At 41.3% G+C, this 19,777-nt stretch overlaps 1 protein-coding gene and 1 pseudogene across 6 annotated transcripts in view; one reads left to right on the top strand and one right to left on the bottom strand.

Annotated features, from left to right (window-relative positions):
- Window positions 1-19,777, bottom strand: part of DZIP1L (DAZ interacting zinc finger protein 1 like) — a 50,567-nt gene that overhangs the window by 18,230 nt on the left and 12,560 nt on the right. For all 6 annotated transcript variants that reach the window (XR_013528623.1, XR_013528624.1, XM_035277906.3 and 3 more), the window contains exons 4-9: window positions 16,939-17,023; window positions 14,372-14,493; window positions 9,079-9,240; window positions 6,624-6,752; window positions 2,898-2,960; window positions 1,518-1,658 (exon numbers count right to left, since the gene is read on the bottom strand). Coding sequence is in view for 4 of the 6 variants with exons in the window: in XM_035277906.3 (XP_035133797.2) it covers window positions 1,518-1,658; window positions 2,898-2,960; window positions 6,624-6,752; window positions 9,079-9,240; window positions 14,372-14,493; window positions 16,939-17,023 (702 nt within the window). In the remaining 2 variants the exon portion in view is untranslated. The remainder of the gene's footprint in view (window positions 1-1,517; window positions 1,659-2,897; window positions 2,961-6,623; window positions 6,753-9,078; window positions 9,241-14,371; window positions 14,494-16,938; window positions 17,024-19,777) is intronic.
- Window positions 10,024-11,888, top strand: LOC118148955 (elongin-B pseudogene; annotated as a pseudogene).

Raw genomic sequence — 19,777 nt, 5'->3', positions numbered from 1 at the left:
GATATGCACCACCTACCCTTATGGCAAACTCCCTCTCTTGCTTAAGCTTAGGTCGCTTTTTATTACCTGCAGTGGTACATACTGACATCCAGTGTCCATTCTCCACTGTTGTCTCCTTTGCCTACCTCTACTCCAGACTGCAAAACTAAGTATTTACTTTCCCAGTCTTCTTTGCAGCTGTTGCTGCCCATGTGACACAGCTTTGCCCAGTAATATAGATAAAGAGAAGTCTTGGGAAGGGGCCTTTTCATCAACCTCCTCCACCAAATATGGTTGTAGGACTGGCACTACAGTAGCCTGCTTGCAACTATGAAAGTGAAGCAGGAAATAAAAGTCATCACACTGAAGATGGTCAAAAAAAAAAAAAACAAAAACCACAGGCTGTGTTCAAAATGGCACACTTCTGCTGCTAACCAAGGCTAGCAACTGTCACCTCTCTTGCTGTTATAATAAAAATAAGTCCCTATTAGCCTATTCTGTTATCTTTAGCCATTAGATTCCTAACTGAATCATTTGCAAACAAGAGTTCTGAGTAGCATACAGGACATTGCAGCCAGCAGGGAACACGGTGGAAACTCTGCTGTGGTTTCCTCCTTAGGAAACCTCCAGACTAGAGCTCAGTGCAGAGCTGAGCATTTGAGGTGGCGGGGTAACAGTGAAAAGTAGCAAGCGAGTGGGGTAGATATGCTGCCTGGGGGGGAATGTGGCTGGGAGTATAGAGAAGCACAAATAGCAACAGGTGCAGGAACAAGAGGCAGGGACTAGACAGTAACAGTGGGTGCTCAGCCCAGGGTAGCTGTGTGGAGCCTAGTCCATGAAGTGGATGGCAGCAGAGGAAGACGCAGATTTTCCACAGACCTGGGGCTCAGGAGGGAGAGCTAAGCCTGGACTGGACAGAGAATTGTCAGCAAGAGGTAAAGAGTCACAGGGGCCAGCTTGAGGAGAAAAGGCGCTAAGTGAGTGCCTTTTCATCACACCGCTTTATCTCTAACCTCATCAGATGCTGTTCATTTATGAAAAGGTACTGGCTAAGGAATTATGCCTGAGAACACTGTGCAAAGAACACAATCTTTGTGTTCTTCCTGCCTGGCTAGGGTTGACTCTCATCACAGAGTGCCCCATGAGGACTTGAGCGAGGGACTTGCCTTCTCCAGCGTATTTCATCATCTGTCAAATGAAGATGGGGAGAAGGGGATGCCTACCTTGAAGTATAGTAGTGAAGCTTAAATGAGGTAATAAGCAAAGCATAAGTGAGGCACTGAGCATTTTATATGGTCTCTGCTGTTAGAGTGGCCCCTTCTGCCAGCAGCCCCTAAGGAGGTGGCACATCTTCAGCCTGGAAGGAGGAAGTTACAGCCTTATCATTTTGTGTCCTTCATGCCAGAGGACTTTTCTCTCTCCTTAAGAAGGCTGAGTAGTAAGACTAGCATTGATGAGCCGAGAAGAATCCAAGGAGATCCTCACAGGATAGAGGCCCAAGGACACCAAGGCCTGGCTGAAAGGAGGGACAGACCTACCATCTCCTCCTGGGAGGCAATGATCCTAGCTTGTTCCTGCAGCTGGGCACGGAGGGCGCTGATCTGGCGCTGGGACTGGGCAGCTGCCTTCTTCTGATCCTGAGACAGGGAGGCCTGGAGCCTCTGGTTCTCCTCCTGTAGCTGGCGGGCACAGGATGGCCGGTCACTGAAATGTCTGCAGGGACATCTGAGTGCCCCGTGTCCGCAGGGCCAGCACCTGTAGGCATGTGCTGGGCAAGGGTTTCACTTCAAGCACAGTAAAGGATTTGGAGACCAGGACAGGCTTTCTAACAAGAGTACCGTCCAGTCTGGGGACATTTTTGTGCTGTGCCTGAGGAGAAGTAAGAATAGAATGCAGGCCTTTAAGACCAGGAGAGAAAGGGCTGTCTGTGAGATGTAGCCACCCACTGAGGAACAGTCAGGTAAATTAAGACCATTCGAAAATCATCAAATGGATGCTTTTAGGTGAAAACAAGAGGTGAAGAAAACGATTTAACATGCTACTTCTGATGTAAGAGCAGAGATAAAATGAAAATATTTATTAATATTTGCATAAAGAAACTTCAGAAGAACACAAAAGAAAGCCATAAAAGTCACCTGAGCAGTGGGTGTTGGGGACAGGTAGATGGTTACAGGTGGGAATTAGACTCTACTCAATATATCTTAATCTATTTCTCCTGTTTTGGGAACAAATGTGAATGTATTTCCCATTTGAAAATGCTTCAGATAAAATAAAACCATAGCATGTGTCCCTATACCGGAGTGAGGAATGTCTACCACAGGCCAGACTGATCTAAGCCTTTTCATCTTCTAAGCTTTTTGCATGCAGAATTCTGGGGCTCTTATGAACCAGCTTTCTCCTCAACTTGCCTCCTGCTCAGGGCATTTTTACAGAAGCTGTTCGCTCTGCCCTGAAGCCCACTGCTCCCTGTTTGCCGTTCTCAGTATTTGAGTAAGGACTCCCTTTGGACTCCCACTGAACTATCACTGAGGCCCACTGGTTCTCTCCTGGGTGGGAAAGTTTCAAAGAAGAGCCAAAACATGAAACCACCAGGTGATTCATCTGGGGCTTATGGCACAACCCTCCCTGGAGGGCCTAAAGGGGTCACTGCAAAGAAGACCACAGGATAAAGGATATGTTCAGTTCAGAGAAGAAGGCCTGGAGGCCCCTGCTCCTGGCCAGGGAAGCTGCTGGATGGGCAGCTAACCTCTTCTGTGTCCTGATGGGAATGGTAACCAGGAGCAATATCTGCAGCAGAGTATCTGCCATCCAGTTCCAGGTGAGATAGTGGAGATGGTGGGTGAGTCGGGGGTGGAGAATACTGAATTCTGAGAGGTCACAGGAAACTAAACTCCCTGAGATCACCCAACAAGAACTACCTCTCTCTTCTCAGCCACATGCTCTTCGTGCAGTTCCTTCATTTTTCTCTTCCACTCCATTTTCTGAAAAAGATTAAAAGCTTATCAATTGGGCCCTTACAGGTATTAAAACATGTTATAAAGCTATAGGAAGTTAAAAGTACTGGCTCATGGGTAAGCAGACAGAGTAGTGAAATAGAATAGAAAATCCAGACTAAAGATGGAAATAAACGGAAACTAAGGGGAAGGAGATGGATTATTGACTTATGGCGTTGGAACAAATGGCTACCTGCCTGGAAGAAAATAGGAAGCTGGATCCTTATTTCACATCTTAAACCAAAATAAATTCTAGGTGGGTCAAAGATTTAACACAAAAAATAAGGCCATAAAAGGACTAAAAAAAAACCACAGGAATGTTGTCTTTTTCAATCTCAGAGTGAGGAAGACCGTAAAGAAAGATTAATAATTGGATAATTTTTACTACATAAACATAATTCATTGTTGTATGGCCAAGCCAGAATCAACAAAATTGAAAGACCAACAGAATACTGGGGAAAATAACCACAAATAGAAAAACAAAGGGCTGAGTTAATTTCTATACATTAAACAAACTCACAAATTTGTCAATTAATAGAAAAACAGGGAAAGAATGTGAACAAAACTCTTGGGAAAAGAATGGCTTCTTTATTTTTTTTGTTTTGTTTTGTTTTAGGAAGGGAGGAAGGGAGGAAGGCAGGAAGGGAGGAAAGGAGGAAGGGAGGGAGGGAGGAAGGAAGGGAGGGAGGGAGGGACAGAAGGGAAGGAAGGAAATCAGGCAATGAGAGAGACATTGCCGACCTGGATCTAGAGGTCTACAAGTTGATTTCTTTTTTTCTTTTTTTGAGAGAAGGAAAGAAAAAAAAGGAGTGAAGGAGAGGAATAAAGAAGAAGAAGAGGAAGGGAATGGAAATGTTGCTTTATTCTTAAAAAAATGGGTATTAATAATGGCCAATCAATATTTCATTTAAACCTATGAGTAGGTGTGACGTGGTATTGACAAGAATGTATATTTTGTGTATTTAAAGTGGAGAGCTCTATAAATATTTATTAAGTTTACTTGTTCCGGATCTGAGTTCAAGTCCTTGATATCCTTATTAATTTTCTGCCTCATTGAGTCTAAGTCTCTATGTATCTGGGTGTTAGGATCATTAGCTCTTGTTGTTGCATTGATCCTTTTACCACTGTATCTTTGTTGCTTTAAAATCTATTTTATCAGCTACGAGAATTGCAACTGCTTTTTATTTATTTGTTTATTTTTGCTCTCCATTTGGTTGGTAAATCTTTCTCCATCCCTTTGTTTTGAGTCTTTGTGTATCCTTGCATGTGAAACAGGTCTGGATGTAGCATACCGTTGGGTTTTGGTTGTGTCTTTTGATTGGGGGATTTAGTTGATTTAAATTTAGGATTACTGCCATTTGATGTTAACTGGCTGTTTTATCCATTTGTTGATGTAAATTCTTCTTTATGTTGATGCTCTTTACTTTTTGGTATATTTTTAGAAAGGCTAATACTGGTTGTTTCTTTCTATGTGTAATGCTTCTTTCAGAAGCTCTTGTAAAGCAGGCCTGGTGGTAATAAAATCTCTGAGTACTTGCTTGTTCATAAAAGATTTTATTTTTCCTTCAGTTGTGAAGCTTAGTTTGGCTGGATATGAAATTCTGGACTGAAAGTTCTGTTCTTTAAGGATGTTGAATATCGGGCCCCACTCTCTTCTGGCTTGTAGAGTTTCTGCTGAAAGATCTGCTGTGAGTCTGATAGGCTTCCCTTTGCGGGTAACCTGACCTTTCTCTCTGGCTGCCCTTAGTATTTTTCTCCTTCATTTCAACCCTGGTGAATCTAACGATTATGTGCCTTGGGGTTGCTCTTCTTGAGGAATATCTTTGTGGTGTTCTCTGTATTACCTGGGGTTGAATCTTGTCCTGCTTTGCTAGTTTAGGAAAATTTTCCTGAATAATATCCTGAAGAATATTTTCCAGCTTGGATTCATTATCTCCGTCACATTCAGGTACACCTATCAAACGTAAATTTGGTCTTTTCACATAGTCCCACATTTCTTGGAGACTTTGCTCATTCCTTTTTATCCTTTTTTCTCTAATCTTGTCTTCTCATTTTATTTCATTAAGTTGGACTTCAACCTCTGATATCCTTTCTTCTGCTTGAACAATTCGAGTGTTTAAACCTGTGCATACTTCTCGGAGTTCCTGTATTGTATTCTTCATTTCCATTAATTCACTTATATTCCTCTCTAAGTTGTCTATTCTCATTAGGATTTCATCAAACCTTTTTTCAAAGTTCTTAGTTTCTTTACATTGGGCTACAACATGTTCTTTTAACTCACAGAAGTTTCTTATTATCCATCTTCTGAAGCCTGATTTTGTTAATGGGATGCGCTCATTCTCCATCAACCCTTGTTCCCTTGTTAATGAGGAAATGTGGAGAGGCATTCTGATTTTGAGTATTCTCAGCCTTTTTAAGCTGGTTTCTTCCCATCATTGTAAATTTATCCATCTGTCATCTTTGTAATTACCAACTTTCAAATTAGGTCTCTGAGTGGACTTCCAAGTTGTTAATTCCCAGGGCCAAAATACGAGCAACCCACTGCACTGGCCAAAACAGTGGCGTTAAGACTAACGGTGCTTTTCTGCCCGGGAATCTCCAGTCTGGCTTCCTTCTTGAGTCTGTAATAGGCTACTCTGCCTTCCCGGAGCTCCAAACCTCAGTCAGAAGGGGAACCAGTCCCGTTTACTCTGCACCAAGAGCTGCCTCACCAAGGTGCCGGCAAAACTGCTGCGCTGGCCACAAGAGTCGCACTGGCGACCCATGCGCTCCTCCACTGGGAATCTTCTGCTCCGTGAGCGACCAAAATTTGTCTGAAAGTGTGGCATCCTCTTGTTCTCTGTGCTTTCACTGGGAGCTGCAATCCTGAGATGTTAGCGATCAGCCATCATGGATCGTTCCCAAGAATGGCTTCTTTATAACATGAAACCTGTAAAACATCAATCAGCAATTCTGCTGATTGTTAGCTAGACTTCATGGTTTTTTTTTTTCCCCAAGAATCTTGGAGAGCAGAAAGAGAAGCACAACATGATTTAACAACTATACTGATTCCCCTTCTTTGCCATGGAATTATCAGTGATATAGATCATTTTACAAGCAGACTGCAGTAAAATTCATCCAGGGTCGGCCAGAGCCACCTCCTACCAACCTGTGAAAGCAGACTGTGCACAAGTCCTCCCAGCTCCATTTGGTGACCTCACACATAGCATGAAATTGGCCACGGTGGAAATATTTACACCATGGAAATTGGCAAATGCTACAAATTAAAGCTTTTTAGTTCCAGAGAGCTGGCTGCTAAACAACTATCGTCACAACACTGAATGTATCCCAAATATCTTCCAATCCAAGAGACTGTCACACTTTCTAAGAGTTGTTTTCAACTGAGTTGCAATCAGAATGGGGCAAAGGTATCAAATAAGAGACAGAGCTGTATGTATTTTTCAAAAGATCTTAGGCAAATCTAACATTGCACACATACCACCAGCCTCACCTGCAAACCCTATTCCCATGTATCGGCAGAAGATCTAAAAATATAGAACTTTGATGTCCTTCAACTTCTCTACATTCATAGAATACAAATGAAAGAATATATTGGAAATTAAGATAGCTCTTGGCTTCCTGTGAGAAGAAGGGCATGGAGCATCAGGTCACCTGAATTTCTGTCTTCTCTCTCAGGGCCTGAAGCTCCCGTGCCTGATGGAGCCACTCCTCAGACTCCTCATTTCGCAGTGATCCCAGGTTGGATTCCATCACACTGTGGGACTGCAGCGCCCGCAGTTTCTGAAAAGGCCAGGGCATAGTTTTATTCAGATGAAGATCTAATCATGATGTTGTCTGTTATACAGACAGTGTCAGGGTGCATGCCTTACCCAACTCATCCTCCCAATTCATTCTCACTGGATACTTACACACCAACAAATATTCATACAAATCAGCCCCCTTCATGAAGGCTCTCCTGGGGGATCAGCCCTAGCACAGAAAAAGCAAGTTGCATGGAAGAATAAATTAAAGAGTGTAGTTTCCTTTTCACTTAAATTCTAGTATACTCAAAATCCCAAGATCTTCCGACTGCTGCCCCATTTCTTCCTCAGTCTGGAATAAACTGATGAGAATCAGACTCTTAGAGCCTGTGGGAGGATCTCAGGTACCCCAGGCCACTCCCTGAGGACTCCTCCCTCTCTCCCTATAAAACATCCTGGCTGTCTCCAGAAAGGAATTTGTACAACTTGGAGTAGAGTCATCAACACCTGTTGATTCCTGGGCTAGCAGTGTGTGCCTGAAGGAAAAGGCACAGAAAACTGGATCAAAGAGAGGATGCCTTTCCACCCACGTATGATTATTTCTTAAAATATATGACTGTTGAAGTAACAAAAGCAACATATTTCCATCTGTATGACTGTATAAAACTCATAAGCCCTGCCGGGCATGGTGGTTCACACCTGTAATCCCAGCACTTTGGGAGGCTGAGGCAGGCAGATCACCTGAGGTCAGGAGATTGAGACCAGCCTGGCCAACATGGTAAAACCCTGTCTCTACTAAAAATACAAAAAACTAGCTGGGCATGGTAGCATGCGCCTGTAGTCCCAGTTACTCCAGAGGCTGAGGCAGGAGAATCAGTTGAACCCATCTGGGAGGTGGAGGTTACAGTGAGCCAAGATCATACCACTGCACTCCAGCCTCGGTGACAGAGCAAGACTCCATCTCAACAACAACAACAACAACAACAACAACAAAACTCATAAGCCCTATTAAGGCTTTAAAGAATGGCAAACACCTAAGTTTAACTTGGTATCATTCTTGCTAACATTTCTTAACTATTGCTAAGCAATACTGGTTCCAAACATTAACCATTTCTAAACGCCTTGAAGTTTGATCAGATGTATGCACAATTCCCAAGTTCTGATGCAGCTTATGACACACCACAGAGCTGACTTTCTTGGCATTACAAATCCTCATGGTATTTTGATTTAGCTAGAAACTCCTTTGGCATTTCAATTTACCCTAGGTCTAACCTAAAGTTCTCTCTTTAGTCTGGTAACTTAGCCAAAGTAAGTTCCATACTTCTGTATCAGGGGAAAAGTTTTGAGGAAAAAAATATTTTCAAAATATATATAGTTTTCGGGGGGGGGAAGCAAAAGAAAAATAATAAAAATAAATTAAAAAAAAATATATATATATATACATATATTTAGTTTTCATTGGCCTTCCTAACATCAGCAAATAGCTTTTAAAAAAACTTTTAAAAAGAAAGTAATAGGGGTCTGTTGGGGGGGAACAGGGGAGGGACCGTGGCAGGAAGGGAGGTTGGGGAGGGATAACATGGGGAGAAATGCCAGATATTGGTGATGGGGGGATGGAGGCAGCAAACCACACTGCCATGTATGTACCTATGAAACAATCCTGCATGTTCTGCACATGTACCCCAGAACCTAACGTGCAATAAAAAAAATATATATATATATATATATAAAAGTAATAAACTAGTGATGCAACTATTTTGAGAATGGTATGGTTGATTGCTAAGAAGATTAAAAGTTAGTGTATATAAAGTATACTGCACAGGAGCTGGAAAATAGCAAACACAGTCCATAAATGTTAGGTATTATGCGTGATCTCTGAAGACCTCAACAGAGTGTCTGGCATGTAACCAGGATTCAGGGAATATTTGTTGGAAGAAAAATGCATTCATTTAAATTTCACCCCATTTCTTGTCCAGTGATGAAAGCCCTTTGCAAAAATAAGGATAATATCTAGAGATATTACTATATACCGGATATACTACTGATATATTACTATATGCCAGATTATGTTACATACTGTTTATGTACTAATTTAACCCTTTCGGCAGCCAATCTTATAGAAATAAAACTGAGGGATGAGGAGGTTAACTAATTCATTCAAGGTCTCACAATCAGTATGTGACAGAGCAGTGATTGAATCCCAGGCCTGATATCTGGGTCTTTAATATCAGGCCTCTGATAACTGGCCTCACAGTATTTTAGCTTCCAGCAGCAGTGAAATAAAACTAGTACAAACAAAGAAATAAATTTTGAGAATAAGCAGATATCCAACAAAGGAACTTTCAAAAGCCTTTTCTATTGGGTACCTCTTCTAGTGAAGAGTTCTGGTTGGCGACATTTTTAAATTCATCCCAAAATATTTTTTTTAGTTTGTCTATTTCCCCGTAAAGTTTGGTCCACTCTTGTTGTTTCCATTCATCAAATTCTTTCTTAGCTTCTATTTCTCTCTGATGAATGATCTCTGCTTCCTACAAAGAAGAGCAAGAACAATAAGATGATTAATTCCACATTACAACAAATATTTACTAAGAATCTGCTTAGGCCTCCTTATCTGTGCAAGTCACTATGGAGACCCAAAGAACATTCATCCCATAGTTCCTATAGTTTGGAGCTGGAAGGACCAGTCTAAGCCAGTCTTACCTGAACTGTAAAGTCCACTGAGGATAGGGACTTGTTCCTTTTTCTCTATGCAGGCATACATCTGAGATATTACAGGTTCAGTTCCAGACCACCACAATAAAGTGAGTACCATAACAAAGCAAGTATCACAATAAAGCAAGAATGTCATATAAATATTTTTGTTCTTCAGTGTATATAAATGTTATGTTTACACTAGACTGTAACCTATTAAGTGTTCCATAGGTTTATGTATAAAAACAATGTACATAACTTAAAACTACTTTATTGCTTAAAAACAAAGAGAAATAGCTAGGACCTAATGAAACTAAAGAGCCTTTGCACAGCAAAAGGAACAGTCAGCAGAATAAACAGACAACCCATAGAGTGGGAGAAAATCTTCACAATCTATTCATCTGACAAAGGACCAATATCCAGAATCTACAACGAACTCGAACAAATCAGTAAGAAAAAAACAAACAATCCCATCAAAAAGCAGGCTAAGGACATGAATAGACCATTCTCAAAAGGGATATACAAATGGCCAACTATGTATGAAAAACTGCTCAAGATCACTAATGATCAGGGAAATGCAAATCGAAACTACAATGCGATACCACCTTACACATGCAAGAATGGCCATAATCAAAAAATCGAAACACAGTAGATGTTAGTGTGGATGAGGTGATCAGGGAACACTTCTACACTGCTGGTGGGAATGTAAACTAGTACAGCCACTATGGAAAACAGTATGGAGATTCCGTAAAGAACTAAAACTAGAACTACCATTTGATCTACCAATCCCACTACTGGGTATCTACCCAGAGGAAAAGTCATTGTTGGAAAAGATACCTGCACACATGTTTATAGGAGCACAATTGACAAGTGCAAAATCGTGGAACCAATCCAAATGCCCATGTAGATAAAGAAACTGTGGTGTATAGATGATAGATAGATAGATAGATAGATAGATAGATGATAGATAGATAGATAGACACACACGATGGAATACTACTTAGCCATAAAAAGAAATAAATTAACAACATTTGCTCATTTGCAGGGATCTGGATGAGATTAGAGACTATTATTTTAAGTGGAATAACTCAGGAACAGAAAACCAAACATCGTATGTTCTCACTGATATGTGGGAGCTAAGCTATGAGGATGCAAAGGCAAAAGAATGATAGACTTTGAGGACTTTGGGGACTTGAGGGGAAGAGTGGGAGGGGCGTGAGGGGGAAAAGATAACAAATACGGTGCAGTGTATACTGTTCAGTGATGCGTACACCACAATCTCACAAGTCACCACTAAAGAACTTACTCATGTGACCAAATACCACCTGTACCCCAATAACTTATAGAAAATAAAAAATAATGATAATACAATTTTTTTTAAATATCGCTAAAAAATGCCAACAACCGTGTGATCCCTTAGTGAGTCATAATCTTTTTGCCGGTGCTGGGTCTTGCCTTGATATTGATGGCTGCTGACTGATCAGGGTTGGGGTGCTGTGGCAATTTCTTAAGACAACAACAGGCCAGGCATGGTGGCTCACACCTGTAATCCCAACACTTTAGGAGGCAGAGGCGGGTGGATCACTTAAAGTCAGGAGTTCAAGACCAACATGGCCAACAGAGCAAAACCCCTGTCTACTAAAACTACAAAAAATTAGTCAGGTGACTGGCACGTGCCTGTAATTCCAGTTACTAGGGAGGCTGAGGCAGGAGAATCACTTGAACCCAGTAGGCGAAGGTTGCAGTGAGCTGAGATCATGCCACTGCACTCCAGCCTGGATGACAGAGCAAGACTCTGTCAAAAAAAAAAAAAAGACACCAATGAAGTTTGCCACATCAATTGGTTCCTCCTTTCATGAAAGATCTCTCCATAGCATGAGATGCTGTTTGGTAGCATTTGACACACAGTAGAATTTCTTTCAAAATCAGAGTCAATTCTCTTAAACTTTCCTGCTGCTTTCTCAACTAAGTTTATGTAATATTTTAAATCCTTTCTTATTATTTCAACAATGTTCACAGCATCTTCAACAGTAGTAGATTCCATCTCAAGAAACTATCTGGGGGGCAGTGGGGAGCAACTGGGCCACACAGGGGGCCTGGGCTTCACCCTCACACTGGCCCACCAGCCCCAGGACGTTTTCCTCGTGATCTGGCGCCATAAGACCACCATCTTCACAGACGCCAAGGAATCCAGCAGGATGTTCAAGCTGAAGCGCAACGTCGAGGGCATCCTCAAGTGGCTGCCCGAAGAGCAGCGCTATACAAAGATGACCAACTCTTGGATGATGGCAAGACACTGGGTGAATGTGACTTCACCAGCCAAACAGCATGGCCACAGGCCCCAGCCACAGCAGGGCTGGCCTTCCGGGTGGATGACACCTTTGGGGCCCTGTGCATCGAGCTGTTCTACAGCCCACCCAAGCTGCCCAATGTGATGCAGCCCCAGGACTTGGGAAGCAGTGCCAATGAACAAGCTGTGCAGTGAGGACCCCCAAGAGGCCCATTCCCCCCAATAACAGAGATTTGGGGGAAAAAAGAACTATTTTATTTGCTTATCCATAAAAAACAACTCTTCAACTATTAAAGTTTTATCATGAAGTCACAGCAATTCAGTCTCATCCTCAGGCTCCACTTCTAAGTCTAGTTCTCTTGCTATTTCTACCACATTTGCAGTTACTTCCTCCACTGAGGTCTTGAATCCCTCAAAGTCATCCACAATGGCTTGAATCAATTTCACCCAAACTCCTGTTAATGTTACTATTTTGACCTCCCCCAAAGAATCACACATTTTTTTAATAGCATCCAGAATGGCAAATCCTTTCCAAAAGGTTTTCAATTTACTTTGCTCAGAATCACTGTCTATGACAGCTATAACCTTATAAGATGTATTTCTCAAATAATAAGACTTGGAAGTCAAAATTACTCCTTGATTTATGGGCTTCAGAATGGATATTGTGTTAGCAGGCTTGAAAACAATACAAATCTTGTACATCTCCATCAGAGCTCTTAGATAACCAGGAACATTGTCAATGAGCAGCAATTATTCTGAAAGGAATCTTTTTGTTAGCAGTAGATCTCAACAGTGGGCTTAAAATATTCAGTAAACCATGCTGCAAACAGCTGTGTTGTCATCCAGACTTTCTTGTTCCATTGTTAGAGCACAGGTAGAGAGAGCTAGCATAACTCTCAAGGGGCTTAGAATTTTCACACTGGCAAATAAACATTGGCTTCAACTTAAAGTCACCAGCTGTATTAGACCCTAACAAGAGAATTATCCTGTTCTTTGAACTTGTGAAGCCAGGCATTGACTTATCTCTAACTACAAAAGTTCTAGATGGCTTCTTCCAATAGAAGGTTGTTTTTCCTACACTGAAAATCTGTTTAGTATAGTCACCTTGATCAAATATCTTAGTTAGATCTTCTAGATAACTTGCTACAGCTTCTACATTAGCACTTGCTGCTTTACCTTGCACTTTCATTGTTATGGAGATGGTTTCTTTCCTTAAACCTATGAGCCAACCCCTATTAGCTTCCAACTTTTCTTCTGCAGCTTCTTTGCTTCTCTCAGCCTTCATAGAAATGAATAGAGTTAGGACCTTGCTCTGGATTAGGCTTTGTCTCAAGGGAATTTTTTGACTGATTTGATATTCTATACAGACCATTAAAACTTCTCCATCTCAGTAATAAGGCTGTTTCACTTTCTTGTCATTTGTGCATTCAGTGGAGTAGTGCTTTGAATTTCTTTCAAGGCACAACTTTGAAATTCTTAACTCTGTATTTATAACCTGGCTATTTGGCACAAGAGGACTACCTCTCAGCCCATCTCAGCTCTCAACATGCCTTCATCACTAAACTTAATTATTTCTACCTTTCAATTTTTTTTTTTTTTTTTTTTTTTGAGACAGAGTCTTGCCCTGTCATCCAGGATGGAGTGCAATGGCATGATCTCGGCTTGCTGCAACCTCCGCCTCCCGGGTTCAAACAATTCTCCTGCCTCAGCCTCCCGAGTAGCTGGGATTACAGGTGTATGCCACCACACTCAGCTAATTTTCGTATTTTTAGTAGAGATGGGGTTTCATCATGTTGGCCAGGCTAGTCTCAAACTCCTGACCTCATGAACCACCCACTGCAGTCTCCCAAAGTGCTGGGATTACAGGCATGAGCCACCACACCCAGCCCTACCTTTTGATTTAAAGTAAGAGATGTTTGATTAAGTTTGCTATCTTATATGGACAGTTTGTAGCACCCCAAAACAATTACAATAGTAACATCAAAGATCACTGATCACAGATCCCCATAACAGATATAATAATAATCAAGAAGTTTGAAATATTGTGAGAATTACCAAAATGTGACACAGACACATGAAGTGAGCACATGCTGTTGGAAAATGATGCTGATAAATTTGCTCAACACAGGGTTGTCACAAACCTTCAATGTGCAAACAATACAATGTGAAACACACAAAAAATGAGGTATGCCTGTATTGGTCACAATACCAACTATGCAGCTGGTGCTCAATAAATGCATGCTGAGGGAATGAATAATGAAGGAATGAGCAGGGCAGCTTCACATATTTTCATTCTACAAACATTTACTGAGCATTTTATCTGGGCTGGGTTCTGGAGCTTTCAGAATCAAACCCAGTCTTTGTCCTCAAAAAGTTAACTAACAGTGTTGTGTACAAAGCTAAACTTCAGGTTCAAACATCCTCAGAGGCTGCTGACTAATGCAGGAAACTGCATCTCTCTGCTCTACTTTCGTCCATAAAAGTCTGGCAAAAAAAAATTCAATTTTCCTTTCCAGACTACCTAAAATCATTTGCTGTGTCCAAGAAGGCATTATCTGTCCCAGCTCTGATTCCCAGCTCTGGGAAACCAGATGGAAATTTTGCCCTGTGGGATTCATGTGCATCAGGGGCCTCCTGGGATGCCCCACATCTCCCTGTAGTTTTTTCTCCCTGCCCACCTGGAGCTGCCGCTGCCTCTCCGCCTCCCTCTGGGCTTCCAGCTCCCCTTGGGTCCACTTTAGCTTGGCCCGTAGCTCTTCTAACACCTCTTCCACTGGCTGTTCTTGCTTCTTCTGTTTTCCTGTGGGGTCCATGCAAAGACAGGGTGACCAGTTTAAGTCCAAAAATCAAGGGAGTGTAGTTTCTCACCTCGTCAATCAGCCACACCTCGGCCTGAAACCAGCTTTGCTACTTAGTACACTGACTTTGGACAAAGAACGTAACCTCCCTGTCCCTCTGTTTCCCCAAACTCAAAAATAGAGATAACAATAGCACCTAACTCAGAGGGCTGCTGTGAGGATGAAATGTGAGAATGCAAAGTGCTTAGCATAGTGCCTGGCACGACAGCTCAAAAAATGTGAATTATTATTATACTGTCACTTAAAATAAGTATTTTGACAGTACTGATGCATGGAAATAGAAATTTAAAATTACTACAGTAACAGAAGCAGAATACCAAATAGTGTGTACACCAATTATCAGTACAAAAACATATCCATATATCCTGACAGTAATCAGAGATAATTTTAAAGTAATAAAAATCATTGTAGTTTTAAGTTCACTTTTTTCAATAAGTGTATAGTTTAAATTTCAAATGAAAAAAAAAAAGCAGCATGTATTATAAAGAACCAAAGCTACTTTTAAGTGCATACTTTAAATTATTTAAGTGAAGAAAAGGATTCAGGATGAATTATAGAAACATCCTAACTAAACCACATATTGATGATAAAGCAAGGGCTAAGAGTCAAAAAAGAAGCCAATTTTTCTTGAACATCTTTTAACTTCTTAAAGCATACTTAGTGATTACTAGATAAATAGTACTGTTATTAAAGTTCTAAGCCTTTTCTTTGAAAAGGGATGTGACTTTTCTCTCAGGGTGGACATTTTACAAACAAGCAATTTTTAGTTGCAGTAGAAATTAATTTGCCTTAATGACATGATTTGAGGTGACTGTGGAATAGGAGACCTGGGCATCTGGGAAGTCAGCTGCCTGCAAGTAAAGAGGCCATGATATAGCAAAAGTGACCTTAAGAACACATTTCTCTCTCCTTACAGCACTTTACATTAAGGAAATAAGAGATACACGCAAAGATCTACATGGAAGAATATCAACCATCATGTGATTTATAATAAAGAAATGTTGGGGTAAGCATATATTCAACAGGAAGAAATTGTGAAATAAATTATGAAAACCACTTGATGAAATACTATTCAGGCATTAAAAATCACATTTTCAAAGGTAATTTAATGACACTGGAAAATGCGACATATTCTTAAATGAAAATAAGCAGTAGTCAAAGTGCACACTATTTTATTATATATGTCTACAGAGAATACACCAAAATATTAACTGCTGGTGATATTGTCCATGGTTTTTATATTCTCTTTTCTACTTTCCTGTATTTAAATTTTCTAAGTCAGAGACATATTTTTATTCCAAAAAAAATTTAAGGTGTAGAAAATTTATTTATCCTTATCCTCCAATGCAGAACTAAGAAGAATTAGATATGCACTAAATGCATAATAATCAGGTAAGTGGTACTGTTTTAAAACTCAATCTGTTCTATGAAAAGGGAATTTGAATGACAAAAAATAGGAGAAAAAATTTTACTTAATGGCATTTTTATATTTATATTTATTTTAGGTTTTAACAGATACTTCTTACTGAACCTCGAAAAGTGAATATAGGTTGAGTGCAGTGGCTCATGCCTGTAATCCTAGCACTTTGGGAGGCCGAAGCAGGTAGATCACTTGAGCCCTGGAGACTGGCCTGGCCAACATAGTGAGACCTCATCTCTAGGAAAAATTTTTAAAATTAGCCAGGCATGGTGGTATGTGCCTGTAGTCCCAGCTACTCAGGAGGCTGAAGTAGGGGGATTGCTTGAGCCCAGGAAGTGGAGGCTGCAGTGGAGCCAAGATCAAGCCGCTACACTTGAGCCTGAGTGAAAGAGTGAGACACTGTCTCAAAAAAAAAAAAAAGTGAATGTAAAATATGCAAATCTCTTTGTGGGGAAAACATACAGCCTTGCTCCTCATTTTGGAGTTTGTAAAATTAAAGTGATTAAGTCATGATAAGCTCAGGTATGTAGAAAAGTCAAAGAACTGGTCTGACTGCCCATTCGCCCCATTTAAGCTTATTCATGGCTGGCATCAGAGAATTGCAGATTTGCAGAAGGCTGGAAGGTAAGAGCCCTTCAAAGTCACTTCATCTGACTGTGCCACTTACAGTGAAGGCCACTGAGACACAGAGGGGAAAGCATTGACCAAAGTCACACAATAAATACAGAAAAAGCTAAGAGTGACATCTACCTGTCTGACTCCCAGCCCTTCTTTACACATGGGGTGAGAAACCCTTCCAACCCATGTGGACTCTCCGGGTGGTGGATGGTGGGATCATCCCATCCCCAATTGGAAAGTGAGATTCTGAGAGCAGTTTTGGGTGGTATAGGTAGTTGTCACCCACTTAATACCAGCCCCAGGCCCTTCCACAGTCCCTGAAGGGGCCCAGGCTGCTGTCTGGACTCACCTTCTGAGTCCAGTCCTGCATGCCTACGCTGGATGTGGCCCCGGAGAAAGGTGGCATTCATGAATGTCTTGTCACACAGGTGGCACTATACAGAGAGGAAGGAATGGGGAACTGGATTAGGTCAACTGAGTCAGCCTTGGATTTTCCCTATATCAAAGCCCCCATCCCCTTGGGACCCGTGAGCTGCTTCAGAAATAAAGAATTTAATTTACTGAGCAAGGGAATGATGTCAGCCCATGCTGCCCACTAGAATCACCTGGGGAGCTTTAAAATACTTCCACTGCCCCGGGAAACTGTGAACACTGACTAGATATTTGATGATGCTCAGGAATTTCTGTTGCTTTTTCAGAGTGTGATGATGGTGTCTGTCTATGTTTAAAAGTCAGAGTCTTTCCCTTTTAGAGATACAAATAGAGATATTGAAATATTACAAATAAAATCATATTACTAATATGCTTCAAAATAATCCAGAAGTGGGGGAAAGTAGGCAGAGGGACAGGTGCAATAACACTGGCTATAGGTTGATAACTGTTAGTGCCTAGGGTTCATTACACTATTCTCTCTACTATTGCATATGTTTGAAATCTTTTATAATAAAAAATTGTTTTAAAATGCCAATGTCTAGGTTCCACCCAAGGGTGGAGAATCACCGAGGCAAAGGTTAGCAAATAAACAGTACCTGCACTTCCACATCCCTCGCCTAAGACATTTCAGACATGACCAATCTATCATACTGTCTTCTCACTGTAAAATTTCAGGATTCTTCTCAACACAGCTTTGGAGGCTGCCTTGCTAGTTAATCAGTTATAGGCAGATTATTTGCTATCTTTGCAGACAATTGTGACAGGAATTGCCAGTTGTCCCCCAATACCCACTTTCCCTTTCTTCCTTGGTAATAGTCCTGTGGTCAATGAGAATAAACACTCTATGTCCCAGCCTTCCTAGGAACCAGGTGTGTCAATAGGACTTAATACTAAAAAGGGTTCTGACCCTTTTAATCATAAATATCATATCAATTATATCAGTTTGTTATAAATTAATAATATATCAAAATGATTCCTTCTGTCCTACTGTGATATTGTGATGTAATAAGAATGTAGGCTGGGCACAGTGGCTCACACCTACAATCCTAGAACTTTGGGAGACTGAGGTGGGCAGATCACTTGAGCCCAGAAGTTCGAGACCAGACTGGGCAACTTAGAGAAACCCTGTCTCTACAAAAAACACAAAAAATTAGCCAAATGTGGTGGTGTCTGTAGTCCTAACTACTCAGAAGGCTGAAGTGGAAGGATCACCTGAGCTTGGGAGGTTAAGAGTGTGGTGAGCCATGATCACACAGCAGCCTCGGTGACAGAGATCCCGTCTCAAAAAAAAAAAAAAAAAGAAAGAATGGCAGGGAGCTCCTAAAACACTTACAACAACCTTGTCCAACCTGCAGCCCATGGGCCACAAATGGCCCAGAACAGCTTTGAATACACAAATTTGTAAACTTTCCTAAAGCATTGAGATTTTTTTAGGAATTTTTTTTAAGCTCATCAGCTATCACTAATGTTACCGTATTTTATGTGTGGCTGAAGACAGTTCTTCCATTGTGGTCCAGGGAAGCCAAAAGATTGGACACCCATGACTTACAATCTTCAGAGTGATAAGGGTAATCAAGCATCTTTTGTAATAATATTTAGTCTCAGTCCCCAGTTGATAACACAAAAGCTTCTGAGATCCTTGCGATCTGCTATAGTTTGTTTGTCCCTTCCAAACCTCATGTTGAAATTTAATCTCTAGTGCAGCAGTGTTGAGAGAGTGGGAAGTATTTGGATCATGGGGGCAGATCCCTCAAATATAGATTAATGCCCTCCCTTGGGGGTGAGGGAGTTCTCATTCTCATAAGTTGATCAGAGCTGGTTGTTACAAAGAGCCTGGCACCACCCTCTCCCCTTACTTCCTCTCTTGCCGTGAGATCAGCACAGGCCAGGTCCCCTTCACCTTTAACCAGGAGCAAAAGCAGCCTGAGGTCCTCACTAGATGCCCAGTCTTGAACCTTCCAGCCAGCAGAACTGTGAGTTAAATAACCTCTTTTCTTTATAACTTATCCAGCCTCGGGTATTCCTTTGTAGCAACACTAAACTTACGAAGACAGTGTGTTTTGAATGTATGCTAATGAAATAACTGGTGGCTGACACCTTCTGTCTCACCCACCAATGACTTTCTGGTAACCAACCCCCATCCTGTTTTGTTTTGTTTTTGCTCATCAGCTAACATTACGATGAGGATGCAGGGCTCAGGTAATCCTCCCAGGATGGGGGGTTGGTCAACAGAAAGACCTAGGCATGGGTAGAGAGTTGGAACTTTCAGCCCCACCGTCCAGCTTCCAGGGAAGCAAGAAGGGCTGGACTAATAAGCAAGGGCCAATGATTTAATCAATTACACATGCTTGGTGGAGTCTTCATAAAATCCCTAAAAGATGGGATTTAAAGAGTTTCCAGATTGGTAAATACTGAGGTGCTAGGAGGTGGCACACACAGAAAGGGCAGGGAAGTCCCTTCTCCCATACCTTGTACTCTTATCCCCAAGTGCATCTCTTCCATTTGATTATTCTGACTTCTACCCTTTATCATAAACTGGTAATACAGTGTCTTCTTCCTGAGTTCTGTGAGCCATTCTAGCAAATTATTGAACCTCAGGATGGAATTGTGGAAACCCCCAATTTGTAGCCAGTTAGTCAGAAGTATAGGAGGCTCAAGTATCTGAAGTGGGGCCAGTCTTGTGGGACTGATCCCTTAACTCATGGAATCTGATGCTAACTCCATTAGATAATGTCAGAATTGAATTGCAGGGCACC

The sequence above is a fragment of the Callithrix jacchus genome, chromosome 17, assembly GCF_049354715.1.
Source record: "Callithrix jacchus isolate 240 chromosome 17, calJac240_pri, whole genome shotgun sequence".
Taxonomy (NCBI): Eukaryota; Metazoa; Chordata; class Mammalia; order Primates; family Cebidae; genus Callithrix; species Callithrix jacchus.
The sequence above is the reverse complement of the archived record's forward strand: the minus strand, read 5'-3'. Positions and strand labels throughout refer to the sequence as shown.